The sequence below is a fragment of the Oryzias latipes genome, chromosome 8 (genome assembly GCF_002234675.1).
Source record: "Oryzias latipes chromosome 8, ASM223467v1".
Taxonomy (NCBI): domain Eukaryota; kingdom Metazoa; phylum Chordata; class Actinopteri; order Beloniformes; family Adrianichthyidae; genus Oryzias; species Oryzias latipes.
Genome location: NC_019866.2, coordinates 4,295,319 through 4,316,957, shown reverse-complemented (window position 1 = coordinate 4,316,957; position 21,639 = coordinate 4,295,319). Strand labels below are relative to the sequence as shown.

Genomic DNA, 21,639 nt, shown 5'->3' with positions numbered 1-21,639 from the left:
ACCATCCTATCAGTCTGGATCTGGAAGTCCCACTGGATCTTTGCCCTCTAATTCTCTATCACCTTTGGAGGTTTCTCCCATTTTGACCTTGGGGTTTCCAGTCCATATTCTGCACACATGTTCCTGTATATTATTCCAGCCACTTGATTGTGGCGCTCCATGTATGCTTTCCCAGTCAACATCTTACACCCTGAAGTTATGTGCTGGATTGCTTCAGGCGCCTCTTTGCACAGCCTACACCGTGGGTCTGGTCTGGTGTGGTAGATCTACACCTTGGGTCTTGTCTGGTGTGGTAGATCTGAGCCTCTATGGCTCTGCTGCTCAGAGCTTTTTCCTGAGCTGCCAGGATGAGTGCTTCAGTGCTGTCCTGTAGGCCAGCCCTTTCTAGCCATTGGGAAGACTTCTTGATGTCAGCCACTTCAGTTATTGTCTGGTGGTACATCCCATGCAGGGGTTTGTCCTCCCATGAGGATCTGTCCTCCAGCACTGTATCATCTGCTCTCCATTGCCTGAGACATTCACTGAGCACACTGTCAGTTGGGGCCTTGAGCTTGATGTACTCATGCATCTTGGATGTTTCATCCTGGATAGTGGCTTCTACGCTCACTAGTCTTCGGTCTTCTTCCTTGCAGCTAGCATACAGTCTCAGGGTGCTGGATTTGGGATGGAACCCTCCATGCATGGTGAGGAGCTTTCATGTTTTAACATCCGTGGTCTGTATCTCTTCCTTTGGCCATCTTATTATTCCTGCAGGGTATCTGATAAATGGCAGTGCGTAGCTGTTTATTGCCTGGGTCTTATTTTTGCCATTGTGCTGGCTTCTAAGTAAGACCTATAGAGGTTCAGATCTACCACACCAGACCAGACCCAAGGTGTAGGCTGTGCAAAGAGTCAATAAAATTGCAGTATAATATGTACATGTACGTAAAACAGCTTGCCAAATTTACATTACGTACGTGCAAATACTGTTGCAATTTGGAGTTTCTCCAAAACCCATAATGTCGAAAAAACTCTGTGGACCAGCAAAAGCACCTGCGGCACCGCGGGCTGCAAAAGAAGAAAACACTACAGAGCGGAGTCAGGATGCAGCGGCTCAGTCTGAAGAGCAGTGAAATACACCTGAGTCACTATTTTGTCCCACTGTACTTTGTATTTTTTTCAAAATCATTTTAAATTTCCTCCCATTTAATCCAATTACTCGGGTCGCGGTGGGCAGTGCTTATCTCTGCAATTTGAACCCTACTGTTCACATCGATGATTAAAATTATTATTTGACAGTACAGTACAGAAGTTATTTGTTGAAAAAAGTTTCTAAAGTACTTTTATTTGTGATACAAAATGTTTGTATCACAAATAAAAATGTTGAGCCTGTAAAATGTTTTTTTCTTTCTTTTCAATGTATAATAGAGTATTCAATTGTATAATAATTGTTAAAAAAAAGGTTTCTACTTCACGGATTTTGCCCATGATGGGTTCTTTTTGGAACATAACCCCCGCGAAAAATGCGGATTTACTGTATATATATATATTTATATATATATATATATATATATAGACATATACGTATATATGTCTATATATATATGAGCTCACATGTCAAAAAAGCTACTACATGTATTAAACAGTATTTTATTCTGAAAAAAAAAAATATATATATATATATATATATATATATATATATATATATATATATATATATATATATATATATATATATATATATATATATATATATATATTAGCTCACACGCCAAAAAAGTGTGAGCACCTCTGATCTATCTATTTAATTTGAAAAGAAAAAACGGCCAACAATATCTGGAAACTCAGTGAGGAGTTTTAGGCTTCATGAAGTAGCAGGGTGTCACCCCTCCTCCACCGCTCAATTAATGGGCCCATCAGAATCAGCCAATCACAGCGCTTTGCCAGAGAGCAGTGAGGGCAAAAGTCCACACCTGCAGGGAGCTGCTTAGTGACAAGATGGAGCGTTTTCAAAAGGGGATCAAGAAGTTGCAGACTCACCATGGAGAGTGTGAAATAAGGCATGAAAAGGCACAGGTAAGAAAACAATTTATTTAATGTTTTTTGTATTTTTAAATAGTTTGTTTTTTTCAATTTATATTTTATTTTTAAGTGAAACCCAACAAGTTATGATTGAAAACCAGGGCATGCAGATTATTAAATCTTTAAAACAGCTCAATTATGTTAAAAATTTGACTCTTTAAGCTGAGAATCTTTATTTTGTTTTTTATTCTCCCACTGAGAGTTTTATGACTCACAAAAATGCTCAAACAAGCTCATCCAGTGGGGGAGGAGAAGTAAGTCTGCACGGCAACAGCTAAGAGCCAGGTGCATGGGAGAAGGGGGGGGGGGGGGTGCTCAATCATCTTTCTTGAATTTTAGTCATGAATTTAAGTTGTTCTATTTGATTTATTTCAGCAGGAGCTTTTACATGGAGCTTCTAAGTAGCCTAATATGTTTTTTATTGAGCATAAATAATAGGTTTGTAAGTTACATGTTGTTACCATATTAGAGTTATTTTGGTTATCTCTTCATAGTTTAATAAATCTGTTTTTAACCACACCTGACATGACACTAAATTAAGAGGCCTTATGGGTTTTATCAATTTTCCAAAATGCACAGGTCAGATGATTAACGATGATTAAATCTATTATCAAAACTGTTTATATTTAGATTAGGTTTAAAGAACACACTCTTATCGTATGTTGAACCAGCAGTTTCTGTTTAGAAGAAAAGTTCTTAATTGGGAGAAATGCATTATAACAACTGCCAATAAATGGACTGCTGTAGGATATTTTTTGACACAATTTTATTTTTAAAGGAACTTGAATGTGCTCCTGTCAGATTAAAATATATCAAAATTGATATATATTCGATTGAAAAATATTATATTCTGATAGTTTAATTACTGTGAACATTGAAAATTCATTCATTTTTATATATTTAATAATTTTTTTTAGATTTTTCAGACCCATGGTTTAGCTGTTGTAGATTTGACTCCCATAATTTATGTACAATGAATGTTAATTTATATCTTTATTTCAAATAGGCCAAATTATTTGATGGCGACATGACCTATGATTTGGCGGCCATTTTGTGCCAAAATCTGCCATTTTGAGATTTTTGCGTTTTACACAATATGGAAAAATTAACTTATTTTCAAGCGATTGTTTTTTTTAGGAAATTTGACTCGCAACTCCCTAGCGTAAGTCTACAATCACCTCTGGAGTTTCGTCAACCTTTGACCCCTGGAAAAGGCCGCCATCTTGAATTTTCCATAAAAAACACCTTTACCACCGGATTCAAACATAAACTTGTCGTTGGAATTTTCATCGATCATCTTGAAACCTTTTCAATGGCATGCTGTTGGAATTAGAAGTTGTAGTTTTTGAACGGCGTGCACGTGGTGAGCTAGCAAAGTGGCGCACTGTTATAACTCTTATGTTGCTCAATGGAATACTGTGAAAATTTGAATGCATGCATTCATGCCTGAAACTGAATACATTGAAAAACACTGGGTATGGACATATAAGGAATCTGGGCGTGTCTAGCACAAAACCACTGTTGCTAAGGACAACAAAAAGTTTACTTTTACCGATTCGTCTGAAACTAACGTCGATCTGTTCATCATCCCGAGGCGACCAAAACACAAAATGGTTGCTATGGAGATAAAATTAACAGATAAGCAGTCATTTTGAAAAAAGTGGGTTTTTTACCATCTTATGACGTATAGCGATCACTATGCTAGCACTTGTAGCCACATTAGACTTGTTAGCATAATTAGCATTTTAGGTAATATATTTTTCTGAGAGAGTTGATGATGCTGATCATAATGCTAGCACTTTAGCCAAAATAGCATAGCTAGCATACTTAGCATCATTAGCATTTTGAGCAATGTGTTTTTCTGAGAGAGTTGATGACGCTGATTGCTACGCTAGCACTTTTAGCTACGCTAGCACTTTTAGCTACATTAGCATAGATAGCATAGTTAGAATAATTAGAGTAAGCAGTTTTGACTAGACTTGATCAAATGTGGCAAGTGAGGGCGGTGAGGGCAGCAGTGGTGCGAAGAGTTGGGCGCGGAAGGCGGGTTGCATCTGCGGGCCATACAACGCCGCTTATGGCTTTAATTTTACCTGATGTCACTTTATTTTATATTAGTTTTACTGAATTTGCAGCAGTTTTTTAGCAGATGAAAAATATTTTTTGTGTATGTACATTTTTATGTTATTTGTTTAGTTGTCAACCTAATGAAGCTTTGATATCCTCTGAATTCATATGGCCCACAGGTCCACCTTTATGTACTGCTATTGACTTTGTTTTCATGTGTTAAATATACCAAATATAAACCTCAGGAGGGGAGTAGAGTGGTGAACTGAAAGAAGTTCATCACTTCATGAAGTTCATGGTTTAAGTGTATTTTTTTATTTGCAGCCTATATTAATTCAGGCTGCCAATAACAATTTGATTTAGCCTTTTTTTCTCTGTCCTGCAGTTGGAGGCTGCTATGGCAGATCTTGATCGAACTGAATGCCATACAGCAGCTGAAGAATGCATCTCATCAGGTAAGACTGATGTTTGGATTTTTTTTGTTTGCTTTTTACATTTACTTCCTTCTGTAGATTTGATGCAGATAACCACTGGTCATCATGTAATGATACAGCAGCATTAAAGGGCCTAATAGTTGGTCTGTGTTAGCCTACGAAGGGGGGGTGCTGGCAGCGAAGATTCTGCCTAGAAGGGGCTGTTCTCACTGGTCTATGTCAGTTCGCTAGAATGCGCTTATTTACTTGGGTTAGGAGGGGCTGATGGTCAGAGTTCAGGTTTTTAGAGGAATACTCGGAAATGTGTGAATGGATCAAAATACCATTTTGGGTTTTTTTTATAGTGAGGAATTAACATTTTAAAACACAAATGCTCTAAAAATAGATTTTGCATGGTTTAGGCCTTTAAAATATTACAAAGATTTGAACTAAAACAAGATTTATATCTCATCAGGTCATAATGTATTAACGTATTAATTACATCTCTCTCAGATGGAAACAGGCAAGCCTCAAGCTCTGGTGAAAAAAAGAAAAAGGATGAACTCAAACATCATGGTGGCGATGATGATGGCGATGATGGTGCATTAAGCTTGTAAAACCTCAGTTATTAACTGTAGTGTAAGACCTGTATTAATTACATCTCTCTTAGATGGAGACGAGCAGGCCTCAAGCTCTGGTGGAAGAAAGAAAAAAGGAGACACCAAAAGGGACACACCGAAACAGAGTGGAGGCGATGATGATAACGTTGACGATGATGGTGCGTTAAGCTTTGAAAACCTCAGTTATTAACTGTAGTTTAAGACCTGTATTAATTACATCTCTCTTAGATGGAGACGGGCAGGTCTCAAGCTCTGGTGGACAAAAGAAAAAAGGAGACACCAAAATGGAAGCACCGAAACATCATGGTGGCGATGACGATGATGACGATGATGGTGAGTTAAGCTTTGAAAACCTCAGTTATTAACTGTAGTTTAAGACCTGTATTAATTACATCTCTCTTAGATGGAGACGGGCAGGCCTCAAGCTCTGGTGGACGAAAGAAGAAAGGAGACACCATAATGGAAGCACCGAAACATCGTGGTGGCGATGATGATGACGACGTTGATGACGATGATGGTGCGTTAAGCTTTGAAAACCTCAGTTATTAACTGTAGTGTAAGACCTGTATTAATTACATCTCTCTTAGATGGAGACGGGAAGGCCTCAAGCTCTGGTGGACGAAAGAAGAAAGGAGACACCATAATGGAAGCACCGAAACACCGTGGTGGCGATGATGATGACGACGTTGATGACGATGATGGTGCGTTAAGCTTTGAAAACCTCAGTTATTAACTGTAGTTTAAGACCTGTATTAATTACATCTCTCTTAGATGGAGACGGGCAGGTCTCAAGCTCTGGTGGACAAAAGAAAAAAGGAGACACCAAAATGGAAGCACCGAAACATCATGGTGGCGATGACGATGATGACGATGATGGTGCGTTAAGCTTTGAAAATCTCAGTTATTAACTGTAGTGTAAGACCTGTATTAATTACATCTCTCTTAGATGGAGACGGGCAGGCCTCAAGCTCTGGTGGACGAAAGAAAAAAGGAGACACCATAATGGAAGCACCGAAACATCATGGTGGCGATGACGATGATGACGATGATGGTGCGTTAAGCTTTGAAAACCTCAGTTATTAACTGTAATTTAAGACCTGTATTAATTATATCTCTCTCAGATGGAGGCGGGCAGGTCTCCAGCTATGGTGGACAAAAGAAAAAAAAGTTGATTTCAAAGAAAAGAGGTAAGATTGGAGATCTTAACTCTTAAAAAAGATCTTCGGAGGAGAGACACTGGTGGGCAAAAATCGAGGCAACGATCGGGCAGCTGGCAGGCAAACAGAGGCAGGGTCAGGTTACAAAAGATGAGTTCCAGTATGTCTATATAAACATATTTCTAATTGCTGTGAAAAGGACAAGTTTAAGAGAACATTTCATCTAAAAATGTACATTTAAAGTTTAAATTATAGTATTTTCAAATCCTGCAACAGACTGGCGACCTGTCCAGGGCATCCCCTGCCTTCGCCCAAGTGGCCGGGATGGGCTCCGGCAGCCCTGTGACCCCGAAAGGGAATAAAGGGTATAGAAAATGAATGGAAATGAATTCTCAAATTTTAGTGTTTTACATTAAAATGTATGCATAATGCATAAAACAAAAATTCATTATATACATTTGAATGTAAACTTCTGTGCATCAGATCACACCCACGTGAAGTAAAGCACTTCTCCTCCGTGGCACAGCGGGACGTGGAACACCCTCGCGGCGAAGAGATGCAGAGCTCTCACTTAACTAATGAAGGAGGAAGAACATACCCCTGGTATTAAGGCACAGAGAGACAGATTGACACTCCTAATGTGCGTTATAAAGTACAGTACGGTACAGTCTATTTTTGATGAGTAAGGATCGGTGACGGACAATCTTCCGCAGTGGGCTGGGGTGGTTTCCTGTATTTGCAGATTCTGTGGATTCTTGGGTGTCTCCAGTCCCTTACTCCCATGAATATGGAGGGAATACTGTACTGATCTTTAATTATCCCAGTATTCCCCCCATATTCGCTGGGGTTAGGGACCATAGGGACCAGACACACCCGTGAATACGGAGAACCACCCCCCAACCCCACCCCCTGCTGCGGCCGAAGAATGCCCGTCACCGATCCTTCCACATCAAGAAACCTTCTGAAACATGTTTAATGCTTTGTGAAACATTCATTAAAGAACATTGGAATATTGCTGAACATAAATAGTTTTTTATTTTATTCACAGAAATAGACCGTAGTGTAATTTATAACACACATTAGGACTGTCTCTCTGTCATTCTGTGCCTTAAAACCAGGAGCCGTGTTTCCTCTTTCATCAGTTTAGTGCGAGAGGTCCTGCAGATTTAAGCGTTGGCCATGGCGCGTCAGTCTGACAGCAGCGTGTTTCTGAGCGTGGCTTCCTCCAGAAGAGGCCGTGTTCATCCACCATTTATTCATCCAGATGATAATTATTCTCCATGATTTTCTTCCTCAGCTATCAGAATATTTTCTGGCCGCTTCTGAGTCAGCTGATGCCATTTCACCATGCAGGGTCACAAACTTCGGCTATAGTGACTTAGGAACCATTGGAACTAGTTGGTGCTCGCTATTAAGTATTTTTTAGCAGTCAGAGGGGAAGCCGAAGGGCCGGAAGCTTAAGTAAAATAAATGTCTGAGTCTGGCTTTTTACAGAAAAGAAGATGAAATCTGCAGAAGGTTGGGCTAAGACTCAAGCATTGGTTGTGTTTTATTTTTAGTTTTTGAAGAAAATGTTATGAACATATTTGGTCACCTACTGTAGTCATGTAATTACCCAAGCTACTTTGAGAATAACAGAGATTTGAGAAAAATAGAACATGTGACTTTTCAAACTATAAATTTGTTTACAAACTTTGCAAGATTTTTTCTTCAATTCTTTTGCTTTCTTTTTTATTTGTAGAATTGCCAAGAGCAATCATTAAGAAGCCATGGAGCCAAGAAGAGAGAACTGCAGTCACACAAAAGATGGCCGGCTTTATTGGACTTAGAAGGGTACCAGGAAAAACTGACTGCAGCATTTGCATCGAGGAGTCTCCTGAACTAAAAAACAGGTCATGGAAAGATATAAGATACTTCGTCTACAATGAAATCATTAAAGTGAAAAAGAAAAATATGATTTAGGATTATTTATCCTGTTTTGCTCTTTTAATTTAATGTTACTTAATTTAATGCACAATTTCTATTATTTTTAAGTGCAATATATTTATGTTTCTGGATTTATTTTTTGTTAAAAGATTTCTGTTTTTCTAAAAGATTTATATTTTTCTAAAAGATTTGTTTTTTTAAAGGTTTTATATTTTTCCAAAAGATTTAAGTCTTTCTAAAAGATTTCTGTTTTTCTAAAAGATTTATATTTTTCTAAAAGATTTCTGTTTTTCTAAAGGTTTTATATTTTTCCAAAAGATTTAAGTCTTTCTAAAAGATTTCTGTTTTTCTAAAAGATTTATATTTTTCTAAAAGATTTCTGTTTTTCTAAAGGTTTTATATTTTTCCCAAAGGTTTAAGCCTTTCTAAAAGACTTCAGTTTTTTTAAAGATTTCAATTTTTCTAAAAGATTTCTGTTTTTCTGAAGGATTTCTGTTTTTCTAAAAGATTTATATTTTTCCAAAAGATTTAAGTCTTTCTAAAAGATTTCTGTTTTTCTGAAAGATTAATGTTTTTCCAAAAGAATTCTTTTTTTCTAAAAGATTTAAATTTTTCTAAAAGATTTCTGTTTTTCTAAAAGATTTAAATTTTCTAAAAGATTTCTGTTTTTCTAAAAGATTTAAATTTTTCTTAAAGATTTCTGTTTTTCTAAAAGATTTATATTTTTCTAAAAGATTTCTGTTTTTCTAAAAGATTTATATCTTTCTAAAAGATTTTTGTTTTTCTGAAAGATTTATATTTTTCTAAAAGATTTCTGTTTTTCTAAAAGATTTCTGTTTTTCCAAAAGATTTCTGTTTTTCTAAAAGATTTATGCTTTTTTAAAGGATTTATGTTTTTTTACTATGAGCAGATTTGCTGTTAAAAGGTGTTCAATAAAGAAAAAGCCTGAAAATACTGTAATTGAATTTTATTTTTCTTTGAAAGCATGCATAGTCCGTTTTACAATCAATTCTTGCAAAATCAATTACTTAAAACAAATGTAGAATTGATTATAAAGAATTTTTGTACCATAACTCTCTCCTGGAATTAAGTTTTAACATCAATATTTCATCCACAGGAAAACTAAAAACCTGGAGTGTGTTTTCCATGCTGGTCCTCACTTACACAGTTTAAAACTTTTATCAAAAACTTAATGTTACCCAGAATCTAACCTCATATTGTTAAAAAGGACGACCTCTGGTGTCCAAAAGGGCGTTTTACACTCATGTAAGTGAACCAGAAAGGCTGGTCCTCACTTCTCTGGCGATTTCCCTGGACCTCACTATGTAGTATGTGCAAGAATGGGTGTGTGTGTGTGTGTGTGTGTGTGTGTGTGTGTGTGTGTGTGTGTGTGTGTGTGTGTAGGGGGTATCTAAACTCCAAGGTGGTCGCTGTGTTAACTCTGGCTAAGCTGCATTTGATGTGTGTATTGAGGGTGGACACTTTCGTTGACATAAACACAAGTACAATACTTGCTGTTGTATTGTAGGGAGAGGAGTGTGTTATGGGAAATAATATGGCTTTAATTGCGTGTCTGTGTGTGTACGTCTTGGCAGGTCAGTGAAAAAATTTGGCTCTTGATGTCAAACTTGTTCGCCGTTCCTGCCTTAGGACCACCTAAGCATGGCTCCAACACCACAGCCTACCATGCCTTAATAACCACTGTGTCCCCATCTTCTCATGACCACCTCCAGCAGGATAAGGCGCCATGTCATAAAACTGGAATCATCTCTGATGGATTTCTAGAACATGACAACGAGTTCACTGAACTCAGATAGTCTGCACAGTCACCAGATCTCAAACCAATAGATCACCTTCGGGATGTGGTGGAACGGGAGACTGGCATCATGGATGTGCAGTCGACAAATCTGCAACAACTGTGTGATGCCAGCATGGACCAAACCCTGTGAGGACTGTTTCCAGAATCTATGCCACCAAAGATTAAGGCAGTGCTGAATGCGAAAGGGGGTCCAACATGGTCTAGCAAGGCTTAAGAGGCCGGTGAGTGTTTGTCATTCTTGTGTTCATATTCTAACATGTTTGGGTTCATATTTTCTTTTGACATGTGTCAGATATCAACGTGGTTCTCTTAAGACTGATTAAGCTGAGTCAAGTTCTGCAGAAAAGCAGATGTGTACTTTTATGCTTGACGGCATAATTGCTGTGGAGGAAAAAAAAGTGATTGACTGATTTCTCAACTCACACGGTGGCCTATACCATCAACGGCTGGAAGACGAGGTGTTGGGTTGTAGGCAGCCTGAGAAAATGACTTATTCATAAGGCTGTGGGGATTTAATTTTAAAATCCAGCAACCACAAAATATAGGATTATACCACATAGCGTCAGGGTTTAGGTCGGGCAAAAAAAAAACGTCTTCACAAGCTTAGTGTGATGAAAGTGCGGACAGTAAGTAAAATTAGACCTGCTAATGGGAAAAAGGAAAACACCAAAGGGTTAAAATAGCGATGTGTAATGTAGTCAGAAGAGCACATGCTTACACAATCTAGAAACACCTCATTAGACAAAAAAAGCTGTTTATTAAGAAGCATTTGTCCGCGTAAATGTGAGTAAGATTCAACAGACGTGAAGACACTCACAGAGAGCAGAAGCCTCTGCATGGCTTCTGCAAGCTCCCCCGCCCCCCATTTAAGGGGGGCCGCAGAAAGAGACTGTGGCGATAGCCCTGACACTTGATCTAAAGCACTTGTAGAAAATGTCTGGACAGAAAATCATCAATAAATGAGCAAGGGAAAGTTTCCTGTCTGTTCAGTTTCAATGATCTTTACAGGAGGAGGAGGAGCTGGGAGTCTTGGTTGGGATTAAAAACCAGACTTGATGCAGTGTTGCTACAAAAGCCCAACAGAGACAACATCCATTATAGGATCCTTTGTGGCTCAAAAATGGGTGCCAGCAGGCCGTCACAGTGAAATAACAGGAGGAGAACTCAGACTTGCAGCCTAATCAATGCTCCCATGTCCCTGACCCAGAATGAGCATTTTCATTTCTGCTTCCGAAAGACCTTCTACGATGAAAACTGTGTTTACTAACATGATGGAGGACATGTACAAAGAAAATTAAGTTAAAAATTGCGTGTTGAGTTGAGTGTTTCTTCATTCTAATCCTAGTGAAACAGGAAGCAGAAGAAAAAATGCCTTTGGAGGAAGAACTCAACATTACATTCTGTGCTGCACTGTAATTAATGCAATTCCACCCGATTCTGAGACGCTTTTCTCTGCATCAGAATCAGCAGATTCCCGTTGATCTCATGGATGGTCGCAGATTTATTTACAGTATGTCAAAGAGCGTGTTATTTTGGTGTCGCCAGCGACATCTCTGTTGTTTAGGGGTAAAGTCCCATTCTAATAATCTTTTGAGCCATTTTTAAAGTGTTCCCAATGGTTAAAGCTGTCATTTTCAAGGACATAGTTTCTGCAGAGCGGCAGGAGTTCATCAGAAATTCACCTCTGAGTTCTGGGTGACTCTTCCTTTTTTTCCCATCATCCCTATGTTTAAACTCTCTCCTGCTAGCTCACAGCCCCTGACAGCCCCAAGCTAACATTACTGGTGCAACAAAAATGGCGAGCAACATTAGAGCTATTCAGCTGTATAGTTTTGAGCCAGACACCAGCTCGGACAATGAAAACAAAGACGTACATCCACATAAGTGGATGCATCAGAATGGAGCAGAGCAGGGAGCTCGTGACCTGTCGAGTGTAAATTTTACACAACTATAAGCTTAAACCGATGTTTTTCATCTATTCCTGCTTCCCAACTATTTCAGTAAAGAAAACTCAGACAATGCCATTTTGAACTCAAATGTCTTTATATGAGTCCTTCATAGTAAGAAAAATGCCACAAGAACACATTGAAAACACAATTTTCATTGGACTGTCTTTAAACAGAGAACTATGACAAAAGGACGGGAGGGGTTGCTGCATGCCAACAGTCTCACCCACATTTTAGAGGTGAATTTCCAATGAACTCCTGCCGCTCTGCAGAAACTATGTCCTTGAAACAACATAGTTGATTTGGGCTAAAAACTGCATAATTATTATTAAAAGACCTTTGGGAACACTGAATATAAATCAAAAGACAATCTGAGTGGGACTTTAACTTGCCAGCCTTAAGAATCAGAATCACCTTTGTTTAATGTTTTTTTTTGTTTGTTTGTTTGTTTGTTTGTTTGTTTTTTTGGCGTAGGGGGTCCCCATTCGTGAAAACATTTTACTCAACAGTTTTTTCTCCAAACTCCAATCTGATTGAGCATGCATTTTCCTTAACTTCCTTCTCCATGTTTCTCTTTCCACCTCGGCCTCTTTATCATGCTCCAAAAGGCGGCTGTGCACCAGCGTGTGCGTGGTGTTCGGTGTGCAGGAGGAGAGCAGCTGGAGCATCTGCAGTTGTCTCCTCTGACAGCAGCACAGCATATGGCAGAGCCCTGTAAAGGATGGGTGCTGTCACCCGGCAAAGTGCTTACCCAAAGACAGGAGAGGCAAACCTCACCAACGCCGTGAGAAAACAGCTGAACATCAGCACAGCCGCTGACTTATGCTCCCACCACCACCCCACCCTTAGAGGAACACAGTTGCTGGAGCCTCCAGGGGAAACCTATCAAATAGCTAATGGCAGCAAAGACGCCAGTCACAAAACATTACAGCAAATCTCATCAAAGTTTGTCAATCTTCTGAAAGCTAATCACACGGGAAGATTTGGGTCGGGAATTCATTTTACTCTCAGCTCCCTACTTTTGAAAAAAGGATGCACTAAACCACTTTTGTGCACTTGTGTTTTGACCAGATGAAGTACAGGTCTCAAACTCCAGGTCATGTTTTCCAACTTACCTTTAACCAGAGCTTCTTATTGGCAAAACACACCTGATCCAAGTAATCTGCAGCAGATAAGGCAGCGGCTGCTGCAAAAAAACGGCAGGAGGCCGACCTTCAAGGGCTGGTGTCTGACACCCCTAATATACAGTCATTGAGCTGAGTTTGGTTTTTGATACCTTTATTAAAAATATAAGCTTTTATGATAGATCAGAAGATGATCAGAGTTGGTCTTTGAGTGAAACATTGATTCAAAAACAAAGAAAATTGACAAAGAAGAAAGAAGATGATGCCATCTTCTTGTGCGTTCATGTTAATCATAGTCATAAATAGACTTATTTGCAGTTATGCATACAGGACACACACGTCACGAACAGTCACAATAAATTCATTACATTTGATGATAATCAAATAAAATCAAGTAGTTTAATTTTGAAAGGGAGTGAAAAGAAGTGGATTTATATAATCCCACCTCTATTGTGTAATCTGGTTCTTATCAGATCAGATGCAGATTATTTATTGCTTAATCTGAATTTGAGGATGACTTCAAACTCTTAGAACAGTTTGACTCGCTTCACTAACTGAACTGATCTTCCTCCTGAACGCCATCCGTGATGGGGTTGAGGGTGCGGGTCAAGAGTCTTTTTCAGCTCCTTATCATATCTCTACACAGCTCTTTCTTCCTATTTCTTCATATTTACTGAGCTATGTCCACATGTATGAGCCATCCAATAACATCAGAGGCATCTGATTAAAATTCCTCTTATAATTAAACTACACTTACAGATTCTGTTTCAGTCGGAAATTTCCGTCTTAATAAACCTACTTTCTTTTTCGATTCGCTGAGGTCTTTTTTGTTGTTTTTGTCTTATACCAAACCTGAAAAAAATCCCAGAGGGAAACTTTCACGTCTCCTCACATATCTGTGTCTAAATCAGACAACATCCAAATCTTATATCATCCCAGATTCAGAACCAACTAGTCAGGAAGCGCAGTCAAATTAAGAAATCTCCAGTAAAAAGAAATCTATCTACTGCACCCTGACTCGATTTTTGGATGACTAAACTTGAATTCTTTTGCTTCTCAGTAGCCAATTTAAGATGACTGGCAGATTGAAGCTTCATCCTTACAAAAACAATACCCTTTTTTCCTTTTAAGTCAGTCACAACTGACTTCCAGAGTAGTACCTCCCACACTGTCAGTCAACAAAACTCTGCCTCCAGGCGAATCATGACAGCCTGAAGTTGTTGCGGTTTTTCCGCGTGTGCCAAAGGATCTTAGACGTGTGGCTGTTATGACTGAAGTTATTTTTTTAGGCATCTCTATCGTCTGCAGGGCAGATGGCAGGCCAGGAAGCATTAAGCCTTAAATAGAGAATATTTCAGCTATAGATATAGATATACAACCAAGATATAGAAATTTGTCTCGGTGGTTCAGAAATGTAATATAGATAAAATAAATGCAGTAAAAAATTTAAAATTTGATTCATTTTTAGTCCAAATAGCAAAGAAATGCAGTTTGTGCAATGACTTGATAGCTAATATTTCACAACAAATTATGTGATCCTTAAACCTTTTTTTGTGGCATTTAAGATAAGGTTTGAAATCGTTTTAACTTCTCTTTGTTCTGCACCTTTTCGAGCTTTTCTCAAAATCAACACTGATTTTTTGTCTGATTGAGAGCTAGGAATCTAGACAATAGAAAATTCCTATTAAAATGAGTCTAAATATTTTTGCTCTGTACTCCTGACAATAGAAAAGCTTGATTTAAGACTCATAAAACTCAATTTGTGCTGTAATTTTGGTTCAGTTTTAAGGATGTTATTGTAAAGTTCAATTAATGTTGACAAGTTAGACTGAAATTCATTGTCATTTTGGAAGCAAAAATGTAGATTAATGTTATAAGAATAGTGCTAGTTTAAGATTTTATGACGATTTATTGAGATGGGCCAACTTGTACTAAGATTATATTCTCATTTTTCTCCAAAATAAGTCTTTTCCACTTATTACACCAGTTTTTTGTCACTATTATTAAAATTAATTAGAATTAGTATTAAAAAAAGTACAAACTATTTGCTTAGAACTAGAAAAAATACTTGCTAGTTACTTGCTATTGGGCTGTATAACATTCAATTGAATTAATTCTATCTAACGGTTGGATTTTTTGGCTTTTTTTTCCTTTTTGAAAGCTTGTGTGGAACTCTGGTTTCAAGATTTAAACTTTTTATAGTATTTCAAATTCAGTAAAAAAAAATTGGTGCACGAACGGATAAAATTACTACTTTATGACTTGCAGAGGTTGAGTGGTAGAACTTTAATTGGGAGATTGCAGGTTCGGTTCCCGCTCTGCTCCCCACTGTTTCAAAGTGTTCTTGAGCAAGACACTGAACCCCACATTGCTCCTGGTGGTTAGAGGTTGGCGCCAGTGTTCGGCAGTGTAAAAGCGTGAATGGGACTGTGACTGTACAGCACTTTGGGCAAGGTAGAAAATTACTTTATAGTGATTTTTGTCCTAACGGTAGAATTATTTTCCTATTTTAGTCTACCTCTTTTTTGCAATGTATACTATGACTTCATATTTAAAAATACATTTCAAATTCAGTTCATTTTGACCTAGAAAAAAGAACAACCATAACATCAAAATGTTGCTTTTTTTAAGTCATTTTATCCTGGTATAACAATCCATATTAAGTCATTCATTTATATTTACTGCCATAAGTTAATATTACTAACAGTTAGGGAAATATACTTGGTATAACACATATATTTTTTGCAGTAAAATTAAATAAAATTCTACTTTTTAAATTTAATTTTGCACACACTGTCACCACTTTTCGACCGACATCCTTTCCCTCAACCTTTAACTCCTATCCCTCCATTTTGTGTCTGTCTTTTGTGCTGACTTTGACAGCCAGCGCAGCACCTTTAATAGGAGCTATCTCCTCATTAAATACCTGTAGGTGTCTAAATCTCTCCGGCAGAGAAGTAGACAGAAAAGACAGCAGAGACAAAGGGGCGCCCCGGCTGGTGTTGCTCTTCTTAAACATAAAATACAGCAGATTTCCTGAGATACATTTTTACCTATGATGTCCCAGGAGGTCACTGAGTGGATGACAAAACCAGGGGTGACATAAAGGGGTTATCCCCTCTCTGGCCGACATGCTTTGCTTCTTTAACACAACAGATTAAAAAGAAGAAGGAATGACAAAAATGAGGCACGTCAGTGATGATGGAGGAAAAGGAGAGGCAATGCCGAGAGCAAAAAAGCCAGACTTGAGTTAAGAAGACCAGCAAGACACAGATGAAAATAACGTTCTAAGAGAGCAGCAAAACATGAAAGTGGGAGGAGGAGGCTGAGAATGAATGACAGACACCATTGAGGGGGAAAGGAGGAAGAGATGAGAGAAAGAAAAAAGAGGGAGAGATCTGGGCTGTGGGGCGACGGGGCTCTCAGATGCAGGATGAGACCATCTGGACGAAAGCAGAGCCAGGTCTCTGACAGTAAACACTGGGCATCACTTTCACATGGAAGGGAACCAGGAAAACAGATTCAAACACCAGTTCCACACTTTCTTAGCACCATCCGCTCACCAAAACACGCCCAAAACGAGCTCTGCCAGCTCTCCTGCCCATGTGTTGGTGTAAAACACCACCAGACCTCGGATCTGGCAGCTTCATCACAGCCCAGCTAGACATCCTACTCCCAGACTGTCCTTGCTCTATCACACCCTCCCTCCTCACATCCGTGACTTTGGACTGTCTTTATTAAACATGCAAAAGTCAAAAACTACCATGTGTTTATGAAGGATTTTCTTGCCCATTTAATTGTCACAAAGTGACAAATTAATGTGAGAGCCAGTGGCCACCAAGGACTTGAACCAGCAACTTCCACATCCTGCCTCTTGAGGAGTTTGGATGCGTAAAGAGGGTCATGCGAAGGAATGTGCTCATGTTTTCTTATGCTCGTCCTCAAAACACAAATACACACAACACGGCAAATACACAAATCCCACAAGATGCAGTGCTGCCCCTCCTACCCCTCTGTCAATAAGCCCAGTTTGGAAAAACTTTAAACAGACTCTCACACTACAAAAGGGGAAGACTTGAAGACATGTTCTCCTCCGTACCCGCAGGGTTAATTAGAATTGTTTTAAACAGCCACTGCCATGCCTTTTTAAACATTTATGGCTGCATGCATTACAGCTACAACATTAACATATCTGGAAGGTTTAACCTCTTCTCTGCTCCCCGGCTCCAGAGGGGAGCAAAGGAAAAGGACAGTTGACCTCTGCTGCCCCCTGTATTGCAGATGAAGAACAACAGGGGAATTTACGATGAGAGGCAGCAGCCAACTTTGGATCAGAGGAGTCGGAGCCAATCCACCATGCAGGAGGAATGACAATCAGCTTGTATGTTAGCGATGAAAGAGCCAGCCAAAGCCAGAGGCGATGCAGCATGGGTAAAAGCATGCATATTTCACCAATCGAAATACTAAATCACTGGTAGTTAAGCAGATACGATGAGGACGGTAACAGCAGAAAAGGGCATTTTCAACATTTGAGATGTCGTAAATGTATTCAGTCAAACAGTTCCTCTTCTGCACACACAGCTCAGTATCAAGTTTCAGTCAAAGATGCCAGTGTTTATGTGCAGCTTTCAAACAGCTTCTCCAATTTTGAACCCACAATACAAACAGAATTATCCTTTTTGAAAGTGCAGCATGTACTGTGAATTTCTCTGAGGAGATTTTGAGCTTAAAAAAAGGAGACACCGTGATCACGCTTTCAGAAAGTAACAGAGTTCAAAAGAGCTGTCTCAACCCCTTACCTCCCAGAAAAGAAAAGTGTTAGTTTGTCATCAAGCCATTTGCCTGGTCTAATGGGAAGTTCCCCCCCCACCCCCCGTATGAACTTTTTGAAGCCCCAGTCTTTCCCCAGGACATATCGGTGTGTTCTCTGACTCTGAAACACACAAACAAAGTTTTTAAGAGACTTCTAAAGCATGATTAAGGAATGTCCGCGCAGAAGAGGAGGTTTGTAATGAGTTGAGGCGGTGAGCAGCGGAGGAACAATGGCAAAAGGTGCAGCGTGAAGGAACTAATGCCCACAGGGGGCTTTTAACACTTCAGAGGAGAGAAGAATCCATTTCCCCCTCTTCACTCGTTCATCTCACCACCACAGTAAACATGACACACAATAGATGTGCCTTTTTGGCCAAAAGTGAGAAATAGCAGGGATCAAAGCAGCCCAATTATCTTGTGTTTATTAAGTGCCAATTATCGTGACAGTGACAGGAAGGATTCAGAAGAGCCTGGAAAGGCTGTGGAGTTTGCATGTGCTCGGTGGCGGGAGCTTTTTACAGTCACAAAAACGAACGCTCGCTTACGAGGTCAGAACATAATGACTGGGGGACACGACTGCTGCACAGATCATGGCAAATTAAAGCTAATTGCGTATGCAATAAAAAGCAAGGCACAAACACACCAGTCCAGCACACAAAAAAAGCTTCATCAGAGCTGCTCTTGAGAGAAATTTCCCAAAACAGCATTTTTGTAAATGAAAGAGAAATGCCTTCTCACATGCTACTCAGGGATTTTTAAATCAGTGACACAATCCGTTTATGGAGGTGTTTTGCATTCCCATCAGGGCAGACATAACCATTCCACATGATGAAAGTAAGAGTTTAACGCATTATTTTTTATGTACCTTATCCAGTGCAGATTATATGGCTATACAGACAAAAGCCTCCGAGCTAAGAAGAAAAAACATTTGAAACAAATTGGTTTGTAGCCTTCACAGCTGATTCTTTTTTGAACCGAAGAAGCTTCTAAGGCTGTACTTTCCACATGACACCATCAAAATCCAATCATCCATGCATTGGATTTCTTGAATCGTGTTTGCACTGAAAAGAAACACAAACCAAAAAAAAAAAAAGATTACAATAATGTGACCAAGATTCCAATCTCCATAGGAGAATGTCTCAAGCTTATCTGCTCAACGTGACACGGTGTAAAAGCACTGCGTCCCTGGCCTGCATTCGTACGTCAGTTTAAAATTCAACTGTGCAAGCTCTTGGCAGAAAAAGAACCAGGGTTTGAAATAAGCGACTCGTCGCATTTCGGGCAGACACTCGGCAGAATTGCAGGTTACTCCCCTAGGGCGGGTCTGTTAATTAACCCACCTGCTTAGCGTCCTATTTAAGTCAGGTGTACAATTGTTCATTCTCTCTTACCTTCAGCGCTCATTCTTCGCCGGTCTCCGAGCCCGCGGGTCTCCTTCTCTTTCGGCGTCTTGCCGTGTTCCCCCGTCCTTGGGAAGGATGATCCCCATCTTTCTGATGTGGGGTTTTGGTTTCGCCGCGTCTGCTCTCCTTAATTTCTCCTCCGATCCGCGGGCGGCTGACGATCCGTGGGCGGCTGACGGCGCACAGCGCGTTCGTTTCGCCGCGGTCGCGTGCATCTGCAGGGGGTGTGCTTTCCGCAATGTTCGGGATGTCCGTGCCCCCCGATCAGGAGTAGTCGGGTCTTATCGTCTGCCGTGGTCACCCCAATTATCCACGGTGAGCGTCATGCGGTACTTTTCCCGTGTAGTTTTCTATGGCTGCGTCTCACTTCCTGTTTACTTCGGTGACGTCACGCCCCTAAGGACCCTGGGAATTGTAGTTTTTTCCGGGTCCTTTATGATGCACTTCTGATTCTTTTTCTGCTGCGTAGTTCTGCGTCGTCCGGTTGTTTTATTTTTTTTTCAGGGGTTGTGGGGTCCTTTCTGTGGTTGTGAAGGCTGGCAGACCTCGTTTGGACAGGTTTCTCATGCTGGCTGAATTTATCGTGGCTTTTAGCATTTGTTTTCTATTGCTGTTTTGTTCTTTGGGAGCTGTGTGTAAATCTTGATTGTCTTTAATTTGATGCTGGCTTTATTATTATGGCGGTTCTTCTGTTTGTTTTCTTCGTTGTTGTAGCTGCTGGTTAGTTGGAATGTGAATCAGTGTCTCTTGGACCCGTCTCTGCTCTATGGACATTTTCCCTTATGATTGGTCTCTCTTATGCAGCGTCTATGGCTCATTTTATTCACTCAGCGATTCTCATTCATTGCCCCCGCACGTTCTGCTCCGCCTGTTTTTTCCCTGCTCTGTGTACCCCAGTGGGTCCTGCCCTGTCCTCAGGGACTTGCGTCGGCCGCATTAGTGAGTGTGTCGGTCTCGTCGCGGCCTTGTTTTCTCGGCTGGGGGTAGTTCGATCCTGGGCCGCGTGTTCCTGTTCTGGATTTTCGTGTTTTGCGTTTGATCTTTCCCTCTCTATGCCTGGAGTGGTTTTGTGATGACTGTTGTGTCTTCAGGCTTCCTCCACTTGTTCTCCTGTGTCTGCGCCTTCTGGTTTGGGGGAAAAGGATTTAAGAAGAGTGGTTTGTTTTTGACCGGCCGCCAGAATCTACAGCTCTGATGGTTCTTAAGGGGTCGTCCGGTTATTCATCCTTGGAGATTATATTAAGGCTGTTTCAATATTGAATGATAGTATTGTGTCATCGGTTGACTTGGTTAATTAACACTTTGAGCAACTTCTACCCTGACCATAGGAAATATATCACTTGCGCTCTCAAGCTTAGTTCAAGAGTTAAATCTTGTGTCCACAAGTCAGTCTTCGGTCTGCCTTTTCTAAGCAGATGGCACTCTGCTAGATGCATCCCCATTTGGAGGCTTGTTATACTCCGCCTCTGAATGCTTAAGGTTCAGTCTAGCAAAAATAATATCAAAACCATGATCCCTCATGGCTCTCAAGTTCTCTTTTGCAGTATCCAGTCGCCCTTGGCTGAATTAAAATTTGAGAACCATTAATATCATATACAAGGCCTCAAATCCAGCCGAGCTGTAATCCTCTGCTACGTGGGATGTTGACCTTCCTCATCTACAAATCTCCTTGGCTACTCTTCCCATCTACTACTCCTACTCCTCGATGGCCTCCTGAAGGTGCGTCCCTCTGAAACTGTCAAAGGTTACTTTTATCATTGGAATATATAAAACAAAAAATTGGTGTTAAGATTCCGTGCAGGTCATATATTTCACTATTATTTCACTGTTGGAATTTGTAATTATGGTGGTTTCTAGGGTGCGATAAATCCACAATGGGTCTTTACCTTAACTATCTACTAAATTTCACTTTCTCAGATTTGTTTTTAAAAGCACTGTTATTTAATTTATCTCAATCATTTTGAAACTGATCAGTTTCTGGGTTATTTATATATTCTTGTCAAGACTAATACTGCTTTGTTTTTTATCTATGCATCGCATCCTGAGCCTGCGAACCCTCACGCCCCGATCAGCTTCTCCGTTTCCAGGAAATGATGTCACCCATGCATTCCCTGATCTGGTGCGGCAACGATGACTGCTCAACGTACCTATTGCTGCACTGAAAGTGAAGGGGTGGTGGACCTCCTCTGCGTTCCAAGGACACTTCTGGCTTGAATCAATCTATGTCAGCTGCAGAATGAGTGTGAAATTCTTGGATTATGAATGTTGAAAGAAAAAATTTGTCAGGTGG

The 21,639-nt window shown here is 39.8% G+C and overlaps 1 protein-coding gene and 1 long non-coding RNA gene across 2 annotated transcripts; both read left to right on the top strand.

Annotated features, from left to right (window-relative positions):
* Window positions 1-1,749: 1,749 nt before the first annotated feature.
* LOC105354518 (sarcoplasmic reticulum histidine-rich calcium-binding protein-like) lies at window positions 1,750-6,244 on the top strand. Its single transcript, XM_023957931.1, has 9 exons — window positions 1,750-2,055; window positions 4,514-4,583; window positions 5,055-5,141; window positions 5,212-5,319; window positions 5,390-5,494; window positions 5,565-5,678; window positions 5,749-5,862; window positions 5,933-6,037; window positions 6,108-6,244. Exons 1-9 carry the CDS (start codon window positions 1,978-1,980, stop codon window positions 6,242-6,244), a joined length of 918 nt encoding a protein of 305 aa, XP_023813699.1. The 5' UTR covers window positions 1,750-1,977.
* Window positions 6,245-6,281: 37 nt separating this feature from the next.
* Window positions 6,282-8,264, top strand: LOC111947708. The gene is made up of 2 exons (XR_002873601.1): window positions 6,282-6,348; window positions 8,060-8,264. It is a non-coding gene; the product is annotated as an uncharacterized LOC111947708 (long non-coding RNA).
* Window positions 8,265-21,639: the final 13,375 nt, after the last annotated feature.

Bases quoted from the DNA above. Each gene is read 5' to 3' on its own strand.
- LOC105354518 (XM_023957931.1), top strand. From the start codon at position 1,978: ATGGAGCGTTTTCAAAAGGGGATCAAGAAGTTGCAGACTCACCATGGA. The intron at 4,584-5,054 runs GTAAGACTGATG...CATCTCTCTCAG, and splicing joins TGAAGAATGCATCTCATCAG to ATGGAAACAGGCAAGCCTCA. The intron at 6,038-6,107 runs GTGCGTTAAGCT...CATCTCTCTTAG, and splicing joins TGACGATGATGACGATGATG to ATGGAGACGGGCAGGCCTCA.